Here is an 18,323-nt window from a genome sequence, read left to right on the forward strand (position 1 = left end):
ATTAGACTGTAATAGGCTGTGCTAGGATGACATATGTAATTTACCTTATCTTCCAAGACAGTTGTGTATGTGTCCCTGTCCATCAGACTAAATGAACAAGTGATCAAATCATGCAGTAACAGTGTATTAAGTCCTGCACAACTACTGGCATTGCCAGTACGATTTTCTTGTGTTTCTTTAATGTTTAATTTCTCACTATTTTAGCCCATGCATGCTGTTGCTGGCTTTATTTTTACCCCCAAGTTACAACTTTTATTAAAATACCTAATTGACATGGTTACTCACATCAAGCTGTTGTGAACCTGTGGCTAAATACAATCCTGTACTATGCTGGATAGTTAAGTCTACTCTAAGATACTGTAGTGTTATCTTTGACTGTTGATGTCCACATAAGACCACAAGATACAGGAGCTTATGACTGTAATAGGTTTTGGTTGTTGTTTGTTTTTTAAACAATTAACAGTGATGTAATGCATGCTAATCAAATTCAGAGCCTTTGGAAACTGCTATCCCAGGGAGGGAAACTGACACAGAAAGGTATACTGAGGAATCAAATGAGAATTTTACAGTATATGAAATGTCTTGTAGTGCACCCCTATTATTAAAAGAAAACTAGATCTCCGTAAGTTTTAGATAACTTTATTGAAAAAAAATATCACTTTTTTTTCTGGGCAACTCAGTCTTAATTATTTCCATTAAAAGAGCCCTTTCTCTTCAAAAATCTTTAGGTAACATCCAACAGTTCAGAAATTAAACTACCTCAGAAGAAGATCCTCACATACCACACAATCCACAATAAGCTTGAAGATGCATACGGTATCACCACGTCACGTGATAGGACAAACCATGGTTCTTCCAGTTAGCCTAAGCACACTATCACTGATCCAAGATTCTTTAAGGAAAGCCACAACATTGTCACTGGATGCTGCATTCGCTTAGTTTCACAAATAACTCAAAATCCCCGCAAAGTGTTAATCAGTCTTTTCAAATAATCCTCATAGCAATGCTTGAGTAAGTTCTAGTTGAGAGAATCCTCCGCTGCGCAAGTCAGTACACTAAAACTCAAGTTCTAGAGAACTGGTGAAACAAGCTTAAATTTGTAACAGAAGCAGTTTATATATAGTATTTATTAACTTATAATACAGATAAACCTCTTAGTGCACCAGTTTACACTCAAGAGTTCACAGACAAATGCAATACCTTCACAGTTACTTGAAGTCATCTTAAATAAATTCCACTAAAAAACACTTTATGGTAGTATTCCACACATCACAAGCAAGCAATCTTTTGTGCTCAAAAAGATGTACAAGTATTTTTCCTGTGCCCTCAAATATACACTTAAAAAAACAAAACAACAAATAAGAACACAACTCACAAACCAATCACTTTGAACATCTTAAAGCAGTGATTTAGAATCACAGTTCAAGAGTTCAAAGGGAATGTAAAACTGGCATGTGCCCACTATAACAAAATTACAGGTTCAAGTTTTTCTAAATAACAGATGTCTTCCCTGTATTCCAGAAAAAGGGATCTACCACTCTTAGCAGAACTTGTTCGTACTGGAAAAAGAGAGCTATGAAGGGACAGTCGGCACTAACTAGACCTGAAACTGCTCTGCAGGCTGAGCAGATGCTGAAGTCAAGAGCAGCCAGCAGCATACCGTGCAAGAACTAGGAGAATCATTTTCAGCTTGGTGCTGGAAAAGCATCCTTCAGCCCATTGTAAACTATTTCTAGATTTATCAGGTTATCTGCAGAAAGAGTTATTACCCCTTCTCAGTACCTACACAGGCACTGAAGCCCTTTTAAGAAATTTCTATTTTAAAGCTTAGTGTTCTTTCAGCTATTATTCCAAGTCATTTGACCTGCTTAAACTGAAGCTACAATTCACGTTATTTACATGAGATACAAGAAATGAGAAAACTAAGGACAAATGTCATTATGTGGAAGTAGCTGCTTTAACTGCTTCCTCTCAAAGAAAAGTGCAAGTATACTTTATTATTTATTTATACATTCTTGGTTTTACCTAAGGTACGTAGTGGGAAAAGATCATTAAGCTGCTAATAATATCAAGAAAGTCATATTCATAGATGGTGAAATAAATTTTCTCTGCCAGGCGAGGTTCACTGGTTAGTGTTTTTCACTGTGACAGAAAATTCCTCCTACCTACCTGTGAAACAACGCCGATCACTTCCACTGCCTGGTTCTTCCTATTCACCTCAATTGCAGCAAAAGAAGTGACACTATCCTGTTTTGATCTATTGGCTTTGTTCTTTCTGTCTCTCCTACCGATATGAAGAGAGTCATGTGCATGGTTTCTTCAACCAGCAGTGACTGCGTATTAGAAGAGGAGGCCAGGAGATTCTTCAATGAATATCAGTCAGAAAAAAATAAATTGTTACCTGAATTGTATGTGTTGCAGAAAAGGAAGATGCCACGAAGTGAACATAACCTTCTCTAAATTTAAAGTGTCACACCTGCATTTCATGAGCTTATGAACGACTGTCTGCTGAAAATGAAGACACTAGCAACAGCTGAATGTGGAACATGGAGTAAGAATTCATCTAAATATAGAAAGTTTCCATCATATTTTGCCATCTGATCTTGTAAAGGCTGTAATTAGTGAACACTTTTTCCATCACACTACTTAGTAAGCAAAGGCCACTACCTTAGTCTGGAGGCTTGACTTCTACATAAGAGGACACAGATGGGCCGATATTACACCACACTTCTTTAAAAAGATGTGAGTTTTGTCATTTTTTTTCTAAACTTCATTTGACTTCTTGAGGAGTAAAATTAATCTCTGAAGGCAGATTACATCCTCAAGCACTCACAATACATTTTGAATCTAATATCACTTTGTTCTATCCATAAATAATTTATCATGTGTACATTTACAAAAAAGCACTAAAAAAAATCCCCTTGGAAATAGCCAGCTAAACAATGCCACCTGGCTGCATCGTACTACAACACTTCCCAGCTCTCAATTTTCTTTGCCCTGTTATGCTTCCTTACAATAAATGACAGGGAAGCTAAAAAATAATACAGGACACGTTTACCATTAGCAGTATATCTGCATGTAATTTTCAACACAAGCTTCAGATGAATGCCTTTCTTAGATCTAAGAGAAGCATCATCTGTTTCTGGCTCACAACCAGAGCTGGCTATTCTAATAGCTTGCTATGAATTTTGGAGTAGTTTCTTGAGAAAGCATTTCTGAATCACTCAAAATTTTTCTGACATCAACTAACTACAGTAACTTTCTTATGATTATTCGATGAATTATAACATGTTTCATAAGGATTTAAAATTTTAACACGCTAATTCCACCAAAAAGAATTTCAAGGCACTCATTTAACTATCCCATTTCACTACTTGTACACATATCAAGTTTCAAAAAGACTAACTGCACAAGCTTACTGAAACAATTATCCAGTCTTGCATGAACTCTTACATTTTTCTGTAACCGCAGAGTCGTCCCTTCTTCAGACAGCAGACTTGGTTACAAAATCCTAAATCATGCAAACAAAACAAAACAGTAACCTACAAACTTATCTGCTCTGAAATTAAGCCACATCCAGGACACCAGCAGCCACTAACTGCCTTGAAAGCCAGTCTAGTCCTTCAAAAAGTCCTGTACCACTTCGAGCATCACAGCCCTGGATATACCAGTTACGGCCACAGCAGAGTTTGTGGAGACTCAACAGTTCTGTAATTTCTTCTGCTGAAAGTGCACCTGCTACATCCTGCAACAGAATCAGACAGACTCAATTACTCTTCTGAGATATGTTTGAAGGATTTTTCACTGATGGCTCAGACTGAGGTTATGGATTGCATGAAAGCTTTCCAAACATGAAAGTCAAACAGCTACAAGTTTTCTACACATTATAATAAAACAAAAACTGCATAGTGAATCTAGAAAGTACGCTAGTATCGTTTATTTTACAAAAATTAAACATAAGAAGAACATGTACATTTTATCCTTCTCAGATAAGCATTCCCTTCCTACAGAAAAGGATTCAGAAAGTTTGAATTTCATAAACTGAAGAGTAAAAAAAAAACAACAAAAAAACAAGTACCTGTTTATTAGCAAAGATCAACAGCAAGGCATCCCGCAATTCCTTCTCTGTTAATAACTTCGCAAGTTCACTGTGTGCCTCACTGACCCTGTCTCTGTGACTGCTATCAACAACAAACACCACTGCTATAAAAGAGAAATAAAACAAACATTACACTTTGTATACAAATGTATGTAAAAAGTCAGCTGAAACCTACAACTTTCTTTTTTTTTCCCCCCAGCAGTATTCTATGTCAAATTTCTCAGCAGCACACAACTTCCCTTTCAAGTCCAGGAAGACTGAGAAATACCATATATGCTTATATAAGTCATTAAAAAAAAAGTGCAATTCATCTTAAAGAAAAGAAAAACTCCGCAGTTTTTAGTCTAGTCTAACAAAGTCTGATGTTTAAACTGTTTTGGTTTAAAACCTGATTTAAGTCGTGAGGATTGAGCATCTCCATTCAAACTATTGATTCATTTCAACTGACTCCCACACAAGTGTTTCAATCTGCCTTAGTCAGCTGTAAAAACTGTAAAGTCAAATGCTTTCCTGAGCTATGGGCTACACTAAAAGGAGATGGTTTCCTTAGACCCAACACATCAGCAGTAAGTTTTACTATACATCAGAGGTTAATTACAGTGCCTGAAAACTGGAGAGTTCAGAGGCAGAGCTAAAGGACAGAATTTAAGCTCATTCTATTTTAATTTAAAAAAAAATGAATAAAACAACCAAAATCAAACAAAACCTACTGCAGATATGCACCAAATTAACTGCTTACTCCTTCATCCCAATTTAAGTTCTTCAAAGCTGTCATAGCTACTGGTGTTTATAAAGTGAGTTTTAAGAGGACAACAGAAACCCAGAGTTAAATGTCTCCAAGTTTGTAAAGATGAGGGGATTGAAAGTGTTGAAGTTGGTAATAAAAGCTAAGTAATACACACAACAAAACACTTAAAATCAGTGCTTGTCACTCCTAAGTATTTCAGGCACTTCACAGCAAATTCATGAAGAGAAATCTGTTTCTAAATTGGAAAATAATTGTTGAGCACTTATAGAAGGACAGCATTAATTTTCAAGTCAGCAGTACTTATAATGAAGTTTACTAATAAACTGCTTAATTCTGAAATCTAGAATCCGAAGTCCACGATACCAAGTAAGAAGTTATAAAACTGTAGAATTTTTTTAAAGTTGCCAACTAGAGGCTTCTAAAGACCAAGCATTTTCATTTCTAGTGCTATTTAAAGTCTGAATCTGGCAAGCACAATTTCTCACTATGCAAACTTTGGAACACTGCACCTTGCCTGTTGTCAGACAAAGCCTTAGATTCTAATTCTGTTTGGCTCCATGAACTGTCTGATGGATTTATGCAGAATGCAGCCCTATCACAATAAACAACTGGATTAAAATATTTAGCTCATGAATCTAGCAGCTGTATTTTGCACTAGACAAACTGTTTTTTAACAGTTAAGTATTCTATTAATAATCTTTTTGGCTCTGAAATATAAGTTAAAAGACAAAATGTGGTTAAGAAGTTCTATTAGTCTCACCTTGGGTATTGAGGTAATAGTGCTTCCACAAGGGCCTCAACTTGTGTTTTCCTCCTACGTCCCAAATAGTAAACTTCAGATTCTTGTATTCTACTGTTTCAACATTAAAACCTAAATTAAAAATATTCAAACTTTATAATCTTGTTCTACATGAACATAAAAGAAGCAAATTCCACAGATAGATAAAACATTCAGAAAAATCTTACATATAAATTGTTATGACTAACCTATTGTTGGAATTGGCTGCATGAATTCATCTTGCTTTAACTTAAACAAAATAGTTGTTTTGCCAGCTCCATCTAATCCTAGAGTCACAACTCGAATTTCCATTTTTGGTCCAATATGTACCCTGTTGTCCTGCAAGAAGCAGCATACAGAAAGTTAAGGATTTTTTTGACTTGAATTTCCTAATGGGTAAGATGCTTACATTCTCACTATTTGTGTAGTGATTAAGTGGATGAACTCCAGAAGTACAAGGCACTGTCATCATCCAATCACCTCTAGCAATAACACAGACCACAGTGTCCAGTGAATTCTGTAGTGAACCTGCAGCTTCTGCCCAACTTATGTCTTTTAGAAAGCCATCCAACCTCATGCTTGTTTATATTTCAGGTTCTTTTGCCATGGGTCTTTGACCCAAGAATAAGCTGCTCATAGCAATTAGAATTCTCAGACCTGAGAAAAAAAGTTTAGTAACTCTTCCATTATGTTTCCTCATAATAGTAACACATATATAAATAATAATAATAAATAAATAGTAACCTACAGTGTTATTCCACTGCTGAAAGCTCCACAGCTATATTTCTTCACCTCAAGCCTTTTTCAATCTTTTACAACTTGACAACAGCAACATTATCTCAGATCACTGCCTGAAGTAATGATTTAAAACATATACACACCACTTCTGAATTAGGTACTTGTTGCAGAAGTAACAGCAGTGCAATGAATTAACTCTAAATAATTGTTTTCCAAAAGGATATGGCATGAAATCTCTCAAGAGAACACCGTCTAAGAGCACGTACTGGCAAATCAGGGATGCCGCCAGTATTTCTGGAATTCATGAATGCTGACCTAAATCTCTGAAGAAAAGCAGCTGATCTTCAAACAAAACTACTGGTGTAGCCAATGTTAAATGTTGCTTCTTGTACTAATTATAACAGAGTGGTTTTGTTGCCCCAGAGAGCACTCATCTTGTGATAACTTCATGTCGAACTGTCTACATTTGCTGAAACAAATAGAGCACTGTAAAGAAGATACATAATTTCCGCTTTGCTTTCCTTTAAAGCACATCTAGCACTTGATAAATTAAGTAGTTTTCATTTTTCATGAGATTAAAAATACCTTTGTAAAAGTGACAGGTATGCTAGCATCCAGCTGCACATGGTCAGCAAGTTCTGTAAATTGTTGCTGCTGCTTCTGTAACGTCTCTAGCAATCTTGTAATTTCTTGTTTGGCCAGCACCACTCTGCAGTCATCCTAAACAGACAAAAACCACAAAAGCATAACTTTCTCTTCGTAATTTACTTAGCAGAATGAAACAACCGTAAGCACAACAGTTGGAAAGAAAACTTAAAACTTTCATTTTAAACAAATACTTTAGGTAAAGAAATATTTACAGAAAAACTTTAAAAACTAAAAAAAAAAAAGTACTTAGATAATTAGGTTTTGTCATTCTTCTCTAGTACCAGTAGATACCGAACAATTCTGTGCTTTTAAAAAAGTTATTCCTTGATCTCTTAGTCCTGCACGTAAAAGAATATAAATTATAAAACAGAGTAAAATTAAACATTTAGAATATTTACATCATTCACACATAATATCATCAGCTGAAATACAGTTGCAGCTTCACAGCACATAGTGACACAATTGATAAAAAGGATTTTCAGTACTGTGATGTTGCTGACAAAGATTTGCAGTTAAATGTACATTTGACAAAGCAATCAGACATTAGATTAAAATTCTGAAGTGCAAGTAACACGCTAATGAAGTAATTTCTCATACAATTCATTACAGATGCCATTTAGTGTTTGTTATCATTAAGAGAATATTGCATCAGACAGTCTTACACATTCACTTTCTTCACACATTTAATCCGATACTGAACTATCCATACTGCAAGTGCAAAGATCAAGAGCAAGTCACTTAGTATAAAACCATTTCTTTCCCTACCATAACCATTTTCAAAAAACCGTTAGCAACTGCAACTATAAAATCCTTCCCACAAATCCCACAGGCTTTTTCTTCCTTCCGTTTCACCTCTGTTCCAAAAACCTCTCCTGTAATCAACCAGAAGTTACTCTAGAGTCACGCCATAGAATTTATAGCATCTGGAGGACTTGGCCAATCTCATTTCATATAGTTACAGTTTTAAAACTATAAAAGAAAATGCAGAGTACCACCTAACTTTTTTGTTTGTAGCCTAAACTTACATTGCATTATCTTTCTCTTGCCAGACGTTACAGCTCACTTGCCAACCTACCTGTTGTAAAGTTTTTTCACAATGAAGGCAAGCTGTTGAAACCTGTGACAACAGGATAGTCATGTCTTCTTGTTGCTGTCTAAGCCAAATCAATTTTTCTCTCACATGAGCATCAACAACACTAAGAGCCATTTCCTCCTGACGACAGAGGGTTTCATGAAGATCCGAAAAATAGGCTCGGACACATGAGCGAGCATTCTCTGCAGTCCCAGGTACCTACAGTGTCACAGTCAAGATATCAAGAGAATTAAAAACACCACATGACTGTACAAGTGTATTTTTCATTTTATTCATATTTCTTAACTTCGTTCAAGTCTCCTTAGTTACCTTACTGTTCTAGTCCCATTTACATAGACAGCCTCATCATTGTTAAGGTCAAGATCTCAAATAAATTATTTCAATAATCAAGTAGCTTTTACACCTCTTTCCCTACTGACTCTCTACATTCATGATGACTAAAAACCTTGTCACGTACTACAAGATTGCCTTCAACTGTTGTCTCAGTAACAAGATTTTATTACTGGGACAGCAGTCAATCTCTCAGTAGACATAAGAACTTGAAGTTTTGTCTTATAAAGCCTACATATAGTTTTCCAAGAACTTCCTTGAGATGTAATTGCAATAAGGTATGTTATAATTAACTACCACCAAAAAAGATCTTCATTTGTTAAAAGCTTAAAAACAACCTTCCAAGCTCCCATTCGTTATTACAATCAGTAATATTCTGCATATGCAGGGAAAAAAAAACAACAACAAAGAAGATAGCTTACATGTTCTGTGTGGGCCATTCCAACTCCATCTTCAACAATTTGTTCTCCTCCTTCTATATGCTGAACTATTCCAACTAATTTTCTGGAATAATCTGAGATTTCTTCTGTGAAAGTTCTTATACAGTGGGCCATGTCTAAAATGGATGCACGAATCTGGTTTGCTTCTGGTTCCAAGACAGAATGCTATTAATTAAAAGCAACATACCAATGATCAATCATAAATATTTTCCTTAACCATCTCTTTCGTCGTACTAGATACAAACTATATGAATAAAGTAAATCACATAAATGCATCATTTAGAAGCTACATACTATTCTACAACTAAGACAGGCATCTAGCAATTACATGAGTACAAACAAATTTGCCTGTTTACTATAATTACTTATTAAAAAACACACAAAAGGAAGGTTGGAATGCAACTGATTGGGTGAACAAACTGCAAGATGAATAACAACTTTCAGAACAGGCAATATAATACTGTCAGAAGATCTGAAAAGCATCAAATTAAGGGACAGAACACCTTTACTTACAAATAACATAGTCTTAACCATAACTGCTTTTCTTGTAGCTTTTATTGTGGCAGTTCTCCAAATGAAAACGAAAAAGGAAAGAAAATAATGACGGTAGTTCTATAAAGGCACATCAAGATTCTGCTCTCCTCTCTTGATAACCTTTTGTACTTAAATTGGATAAATAATATGTAAGTCATTCCATAGCACAGCTAGAAACAGATTCTCAGCAGTACCTTATGACCTTGATGCTTCCCATACTCTTTGCAGACACAACACATGAGAGGACTGGCTTGACAATCCTCTTCTAAACAAACAAACTCAATAGCATGCACTTGGTGTTGGGAGCACATGGTCTTCTCATGAGGCTTATCAGCAAGAGGTACACGTTTGTGTTTCGCTAGTGTCTTTGTAGAATGAGTAAGCTGAGAACAGTCTGCACACAGGTGAGTGGCACAAACAGTGCAATAAACAGATGCAACATGGGCTTCATCTTCATCGCAGCGAATGATGCTCTAAAAAATAACACCAACACAAACCAAAATTGTTAATATTTAATACCAGCAACAGCAGAAAAATCAGAAGACCTGACACCAATATGGACTACTTTGAAAACCTGACTTCTTGTTATTTAACCACAATAAAAAAGTCACTTTCCCTAACAGTAAGTTCCAATATTATTCTAGGGGGTTTTGACTGAGAGGTTCATTGACTCTCTAAATGTACATTTCAGCAGAAGCAGAAGAGCTTTTGAGGCTAAAGTAATTCAGGTTCAAGACAAATCTTTAACATAGGCATTACAGAAAGAAGAATGAGAAAGTTAGAGACAAAACACCAATAGAAAAATATGTGCCCAGAACGATGATCTGCTCCTAAAATTACACTGCATGCTTTGTTCATAACAGTTGTTAATACCAAGCTGCTCAAAGCAGTCCTTTCTGGTAAAGAAACTATTATACAACACAGTCATACAGAATGACTATAAAAGGTAACTACCTAGAAAAAAGAGCTGTTTTCAAAGTCCATAAAAGGAGATGTTAGGAAGTTCTAGAAAACTATCCTAAAATTATTACAAATAAAATATTCAAACAAGCAACCCTCTGGAAAAATCTTTAAAGCCTAAAAAAAGGGGAAGATGTACACACTTGGTAATAACTTCTCTGATTTAGTTAGTGCACATAAGAATTAAATTATGAAGTAATTACTGAAAATCTTCATGTTAGATGCAGAAAGAAAACAAATTTATTAATGCAAATACACTTGCCAAGAAAATTTTCTTCTCTCTAATGATATTTTTACACAAATGTAACAAAGTTTTTTTAAAATCCGTACCTCTCCAGATAGACCAATGGCTTCTTCTGCTGTCCCGCACTGTCCAGGAGGCCCATTCTGCAGCCGTTCCAATAGTTCCAACAAAGCAAAATTCTTTTTCAATCCCCAGACACCAGAATCTCCTATTTTTGAGAAAGAACTAAATAAAGTAAGGAGATAGGAATAAAATGCACAAGCAAATAACATAATGAGAACGTTACAAACCACAGACAAGATTTTAACTAACATTAAAAAGGACATATAATTCCAGTGAGGAACCATGACTGCTAGTGTCAGCTCACAATACCATTCCATCCTGTTTCTTCTTTCCATCATGGATTTATTTACTATTTACGCAAATTTTCCCTACTTAAGAAATGCCACTTGTAAAATAATCTGCAATAACTAACAACAAAAGACCATAAGAAGTATAATTATCATGAAATTTAATATATTTTGCCTAACTATGTATAGTTAACATTTCTACTGCACTAACGGAAGCTCACATTAACCTCACACTCCCTGAATCAGAAGATGCAATACCTACTGCAGACAGCAGAAAACTGAATGGAAATGAAAATAATACTCAGAAAGAAGGACCTGTGTGCAGAACTACATGACAGGACCTCTGGAAGTCAACTTCCATATGTTGCAGAGACATCCAAAGCAGGGTGTCCAGACTAACATTCAGGAAGCTTTTGAAGATTTCCAAGAAGTAGTCCACACAAATATACCAGAAAACCTATGCCAGTGCTCTGTCACCCACATAGCACAGAAGTGCTTCTTGATGTTCAGAGGGAACCTCCTGTGCTCCAGTTTGTGCTCGAAGCCTCTTGTCCTAACACTGGGCACCATGGAGAAGAGCTTGGACTCTGTCTCTCTGCATCCTCCCCTCAGGTATTCATTCAAACCAATATCCTCCTGACTCTTCACTTCTCCAGCTGAACAGACTCTGCAGTCCTCAGCCTCTTCTTAGAGCAGAGGCTCTCCTGTTCCTTCATCATTTTTGTGGCCTTTTGTTTGACTCCCTAAGGCATGTCCAGGTCTCCTTTATGTTGGAGACTCTAAGAGTATTAACACCTAATAAAAAGCTAATAATACATACTACCGAAGGACGCTATGGGGCAGTCCTCAAATGGGATGTTTACTGTTTTCAAAGACCAAGTACAAAAAGTCTGAATATACAACATCTAGAGAGTCACGTCTGATTAACTGCAGTAGGCTGTAGGCTGACTACCACTGCTGACTCATGACTACAAACCTTGGAAACTTGGTGAGCTGAATTGTGTTTTTTAAAGGAGTTTTGTGTGGAATTCACTACAAAGTTCTAGAATGACAGAGCTATTCCCACCATTTTTTTGTTTTAAATTCAGAGGCTAATCTACTTTTGTCTATTTCTACTGCCTAAATTGTAACCTTGTTACTGCAGAATTTGGAATCAGTTTGAGTCACAACTCACGCTAATGATATTATTCATATATAGTGCATACGACCAACACAAGAACAGGTTTTAACTACTCGTTAATGGTCTCCGATCTGGAAGGGACAAAATAAGAAATCTGCACCTTCCTGATGAACTAAAAAAAAGCTGTCTCCTGCTACTGTTACTGTACGCCCTCTGCATATTTCTGGAATTCAGATGTCATCTCAACTAACCTAGACTTTTTTTCCCTTCAACACTGAGAATAGTCAAACATACCACAATTTTAATGTATTGCTTCAAATCTTTTGAAGGAAAATACATAATAATACAAAAGAGAATAATGACAATACATTTGTTTCACAGCTATGAAACGAGACTGGTTTTAAGACTTAAAACTAGTTTAAAATACATACAAGTGCTTTTACAACCTGCCAATATTTTTCTATTTGTACTGTTTCATAGAGCACAGCTGCACTGCATGGTTAGGTACTGCTGCCTGGAATTGTCTGTAAACAAACAAATACCCCCAGCTTTCTTGAGATGATTTTTCTAGTAAAAGGAAGAGCAGCAATGTTGTAGCACCGCTGAAGAGAGATGTGGAAAGGAATCGACATATCCACTTTCCAGCTCTTACCACTTTGCACTGTTTACAGTTTTAACACTCAAAACTTTGCCTTCTAGGTACACTTCCCCACAGACATTACTATTATTCTGATATTCTATTATTACCAAAGATAAAAGGTAGAGTTCACAATACAGATAAATTGATGGAAACTATTTTCCTGTAGCTGTAAATGGGAGCATGTATATGCAATTCTCTCCTCCAACTCCCTCAACCTGTACAAAGCAATACTTAGTGTACATTAAAAAAAAAAAAAAAAAAAACACAAACGAAAAAACAACTGCTTATCGGGGCTGGGTTGTATGTGACTTTCAGCAGCCTGCAAATCTCCTGTCTCTGGAAGTGCACCTCCCAGGTAATGAAGTTTGCTACAAAGCAAGTGCACGACACGGCTCTCTGCAGTTACCAGTTCCAATGAAGAAACTTTCTGAAGTGCAAGCAGAATTACCACTATTCAGCTTAAGGCCTCAGCAATCTTTAAAACAGAACGTGAACAAAACCCACTATTTACAACTTTTACATCTACATTTAGCACAAGCACAGTCATCTTCATTACTTTTTAGCATAAGCACTCCTATCAGTATAATAGTGTTTTTCCAAACCAGAGCAAGAAAAAGTAATCTCTCACTACAAGTTGAAAACAAACAAACAAAAAAAAAACCAAAAAACAACAACAACAAAAAAAACCAAAACAAACAAACAAACACAACAAAACCAGAACTGAATACCCATTTTAGGAATCTAAACTTTGCCAACCCAGTTTGTAAACAGAGCTTGGATTTTCCAGCACTCCATCCAGACAGACTTTTGGATACTAAATCCCAAAAAGCAATTACAGAAAAGTATCTGGACAGTTCTCTACTACAGCATTCAGAGTACCGCCATCCCATGCTAAAATGGGATGTAACTTCAGTTACTACAGGAAAGTACCTGCACATTAACAGCACACCTGTATAATGAATATTGATACTTCTGTACCTCTAAAAAAATCCAGTGGGTCATTAGTCCAGAGAGCCATTAATAACAGAATATACATGGACGTACACTCACCAAAAGGATAAACCAACTTATCAAACATTTTCTTAGCTTTTAAGCAAATACTGGATAAGGCTGAAAGATGAAGAAGCTGTTCAATCTTGACAGAGTACACTATGAAACTCCTCTATGTTAATTATAAAAAATTAAAAAGCCAAGAAAATTTCCTTAATAATGAACTCCCCTTGTTTACATTCTAGTATCTAATTTTAATCATCTCCTCTTCCACAGCTAGCACAAAGAGAAAGTCAAGTCAGAAAATAAGCAGTTAACTTACATGAAAGTTATACGTGTAGCTATTCTGTCTTACAAGCTATTTTCTAGTTCAAATTTTAAACTTTTTAGAACAAACAAACTCACTCTGATTTTTTGAAATCAATGCTGAAATTTGCTTATACATGCACTGGCAACCTTGGAAACACAAAGAACAGGCAACACTTACATGAATACATCTGAACTAATCTATTAAAGCAGAATTTATAACCAATAAGCACCTATAGAACATGCACTGCTTATAGAAGATCACATTGCATTTCAATAGTACTTATCAAAGTTTACATTATTTGAGAAAAAGCTTATTCGCTGCTTTTTGTACTAAATATATTAAACAACTGCTGTGTAATCAGCATATACTTTATAATAAAAAAACAACACTGAAAGACAAGTTCCATAAACATATCTGTTTAGCCTCTTAAACTTTAGTTCAAGTTCTGCTTTGGTCACAAGTGTAAAAGAGTCTAGTGATCTCATCTCCATGCCTACAAGGGATGCTTGTGCCCATTACAAAACTGCCACACAATCCGACTGTTTCTTCTATAAAGAAGAGTTAAGACATGATTAGCAGGGAGCATGTCTGCCAGGAATGAGACAGTGACTGAGCTATTCAAGATATTAAGATGGACTCCTGCCAGCAATACAAATAACATTTTCAAAAGCATGAAGCTTGTCTGGGGGAAAAAAATATAAATAACAGGAGTAATAAAAGAGCCACCTGCATCTAAATACTTGAACAAAGCAGAAGGAGTATTAAATTACAGCCACATTTTCTTGCAAAATGTTTTGAGGTTTTATCTTAGCACTCCAGCAAAAGAAAAGTGCCAACAGAATGGATTCCGTGATGTACACCGAAGTCTGAATACATTAGTTGAACAAGTTTTAATGACAGAAAGTAGTTCAAGCTCTGTAACATGATGATGGCAGGAAGAGTTCACCTGACCCATAAACTCTGAAAGGTTTCCATAGCACAGCTGCTCAGGTAAAGTGAAAAAGCCAGCCTCCAAAAGGCTGTGACATCTGCATATACTTCCCCAAATTCCCTGGTCTATGTATTTTGGAAAACAACAACTAAAACATCTCACATAAAAACACACACACACCAAAAAACTAATCACAGAAAAACTCCAATCCCGTACATGAAGAAGAGAGAAAGAAGGCTGCTAGAAATGATTTGCCTACTCTCCCAAACCTGAGTATTCGGAAGAAAAAAGGCTTTATAAGTCTTACTGTCAATTTTTACTTGCAGACTTTACATATTCTGAAATCCTGACTGTTTGAGAAGGCAGAGTTAAAAGTATTTTGTTCATTTTCCATATCTAGAAGATACAGTCAAGCAAATTTAAACCAAATTCCCAAATAAGAACGGGGAAAAGATATCCTTCCTAAAAATCTCTGGGTATCTCTTGAAAAGTGCTTAAGAGTCCCTCTGAATAAGTACTCTACACAACAGTAGAGTTGAATGATAGTAGTAAGTACAAGGAAAAACAAGTAATTCTACCTGCTTACATGTATAATTTAAAATTCCACTAGCTTAAAAGCATCCACAAAATCTGAAGTTAGTAACTTAACGATTTGTTCAACACAGGCAGCCTTTTGCCCCAATTACTCCGCATTTCCTTCAACAGAACTTCCCCAGGACAGCAGTCTTATAATCTACATTTAGTTACTGATGAGCTGCCTGAGTTTTAACTCACTAAAAAGCAGAATAGAGATTATTTCCTAACAGGTTCTTAAATGGAGGGGAGGGGAGAACCAGAAGTTGCTTTTATAAGGTGCAGGGTTGCTATGCCTCCTTCCCAATTCCACTCCTGAGATCACTGAAGGAAACAGAACCACAGCTGAGATTTAACTAACAGTGGAAGACTAACAGGTTGTTAGGACAACAAATGCACAAACTACTCGAAGAGAGTTCACGACAAGATGCTGTCCATAATACACCATATTTTTAAATGCTGTAAGCACTATTTCCTGAGACAGTACTTGCAGAACAGATTAGATGAAATGTGCCTGTGACCCTCTTCTGTTTCAAACCATCAGGCAGAACACTTTCATTCACAGAAGTGCTTTGACTCTCAGGCTGTTTTGCTAAAATGTTTTTTTTGTTTGTTTGGTTTTTTTTTGAGCAACAGCTGGTCACAGCATATCATCCTTCTTTCCAGAACTATCCAATAAGCTGTAAGCCTACTACCCTAGAAATGAAAGCTTCAGCTTTTCTTCCCTCTAGCTTTCTTTAGAAATTTAACACTTCACATTGTTCCATCAGAAACCACTAGTTGTTACATAAGATGAAGAAACTTAGTTTTTGGTTAAATCTGAAACTAAAAATAAAAATTACTATAGGATGCTTCCAATTGTCAGGCAGAAATCACACAGTAAGAGCCACAGAGTGACAACACCCCCATTACAATGAAAAGCTCTGCTCCCCATTTACAAGATACTTTACAAGCTGGCTCACATTGAAGTTTCACAACAGCAAGACTAACACACACTCCCTATTAAAGCATACATATATAAACCCTGAACAGATGTACAGTCACATAAAAAAATAAACTGTGAGACTCTTTCAATCACATACCATCCACACCTCTCCTATCACAAACAGAACTCCTTTGCATCATGTTGATGGTTCTTCTGAGTTTTTGTTTCCATTTAATATTTCTCTTCCTCTAGCAGACTATCACTTCAAAGTAAATACTTATTCATGCTAATTTGATAATCGTACATTCATTTCATGCATTACTACATTTAATATCTCCTGTTCCATGGATTCTCGGCCATCCTGATATTTTTATCCACTGTGCTATTCAAAGCTACTGCAGACAGTTCTGCTCACAAGTTAACCTTGACACAAATTCTTCTAGTAACTTGTCCTCTCTGTAACTCTTATGTTGAATACACAATCACTAGCATATGCCTGAAATAAACGCTCGCTATGGAATAAACACTGTATCTGATCTTCTCTTGAGACACATTTCTAAAGTAATAAAATTCCTGTAGACAGCCTGTCAATTTAAGTTGTATCACTCTTAGAATTACCATATACTTTAAAACAGGTTTGTTATCATTCCATCTTGAATCCAGGCAAATTTGTTTGACACAGAAACAACTTACGTAACTGTATGGTCTACTTAATGTTTAGGACAACAGGAAACTGATATCCTCTCAAGAATCATTAAACAGGGACTTAAAACAGACCAGTCACTTTGTAAACAAGGGCTTACAAATAAGATGTTTGCAAGCCTATATTCAAGAACATAAAAACTTATTACCTAATTTTAATGAGATCTCTATCACTCCTCTCAATGAAAAAAAAAGCATTCCAAAGTACAGAAGGAATGCTACAAAACAAATACAACTAGCATGTTCATCTTGTTTGGTTTTGTGTACTATCCACACACATTATATAGCCATGCATTTTACTGTACCAACCCCTTCTCATCCATTTTCAGCCAAATCAAAACTGTCGACAGTAAAAATTCTGATACCACACACTGCCAGCCTACAAACTCAAATTAGCCTTCATACATTTCCTGTTAGAAGACTTGCTAGTCTTTTAACCATTCTGTTCTGGTCTTAACAAATTCCGACCTAAGCACTCTTACCCAATTCAGTAACTTGCCGATCAAAAGGACAGCGGACAGCCCTGCCGTGAAGGGGAAGCCGGGTCAGGCAGTCATGGCAGACAGTGTGGCCACACAGAAGCAGCCGAGGAACTTTATCGCCTTGCAAAGAGAACACATCTTCACAGACTCCGCACTCGAGAACCTACGATTTTTAAAAAGATACCATCTGTTTCCAGGCTGGGGGGGGGGGAAATCGAAACGAAACAAAACAAAAAACAACGGACGCAGCATACAGCAGCCCTCCCGTGAGGAGCTGGGGCTCAGCTCCCACCTGGGGCCTCCCCGAACGCTTCCCGCCTCGCAGCCGTTCACCGGAGCCCCGCGGTGAGATGGAGAAGCGGCGAGGCCCTACCGCAGCGGCGTCCCCAGCACACACCGCTTCAGGGAAACTCTGGAGAGCCCTCGCTACGCCTCCTCCAGGGCCCAGCAGGCACCTCCGCCACAGCACTGGCAGACCACAAGCTCGAGAGTGCCAAGCAGCGAGCAGCCCGCCTCACCTTCACGGCGGCGCCGGTCGGACCCCGGCTGTTACTAGCTCCACGGCTGCCGTCCGGCCCGGCCGCAGCTTTGTTTACAGCCAGGGCCGCCATCTTTGAGAGGGCGGAGCACAGCGGACCCACGGGAAGCGGCCCGCGGCGCATGCGCTCTTCCGCAGCGGTAGGAGCCG

General features: G+C 37.0%; 1 protein-coding gene across 2 annotated transcripts; it reads right to left on the bottom strand.

Moving 5' to 3' along the window:
- Positions 1-624: 624 nt before the first annotated feature.
- TRIM23 (tripartite motif containing 23) lies at positions 625-18,312 on the bottom strand. 2 transcript variants are annotated; one of them, XM_072359644.1, is made up of 11 exons: positions 18,154-18,312; positions 17,636-17,798; positions 10,699-10,820; positions 9,603-9,881; positions 8,857-9,039; positions 8,087-8,302; positions 6,949-7,083; positions 5,835-5,964; positions 5,608-5,718; positions 4,079-4,203; positions 625-3,745 (listed from the first exon to the last, which is right to left on the bottom strand). In XM_072359644.1, the coding sequence occupies exons 1-11, from the start codon at positions 18,295-18,297 to the stop codon at positions 3,566-3,568; spliced, it is 1,788 nt and encodes a 595-aa protein (XP_072215745.1). In that variant the 5' UTR covers positions 18,298-18,312; the 3' UTR covers positions 625-3,565. The 2 variants fall into 2 exon arrangements, with proteins under 2 accessions (XP_072215745.1, XP_072215746.1); XM_072359645.1 differs by having other exon boundaries at positions 631-3,745; positions 4,079-4,200.
- Positions 18,313-18,323: the final 11 nt, after the last annotated feature.

Source organism: Excalfactoria chinensis, chromosome Z, assembly GCF_039878825.1.
Source record: "Excalfactoria chinensis isolate bCotChi1 chromosome Z, bCotChi1.hap2, whole genome shotgun sequence".
NCBI lineage: Eukaryota > Metazoa > Chordata > Aves > Galliformes > Phasianidae > Excalfactoria > Excalfactoria chinensis.

Coding starts and splice junctions, on each gene's coding strand:
- TRIM23 (XM_072359644.1), bottom strand. CDS start 18,297: ATGCGCCGCGGGCCGCTTCCCGTGGGTCCGCTGTGCTCCGCCCTCTCA. Junction 9,040..9,602: donor GGAAGCATCAAGGTCATAAG/GTACTGCTGAGA, acceptor TTTAATTAATAG/CATTCTGTCTTGGAACCAGA. Junction 5,965..6,948: donor TACCTGTCACTTTTACAAAG/GTATTTTTAATC, acceptor TGCTTCTTGCAG/GACAACAGGGTACATATTGG.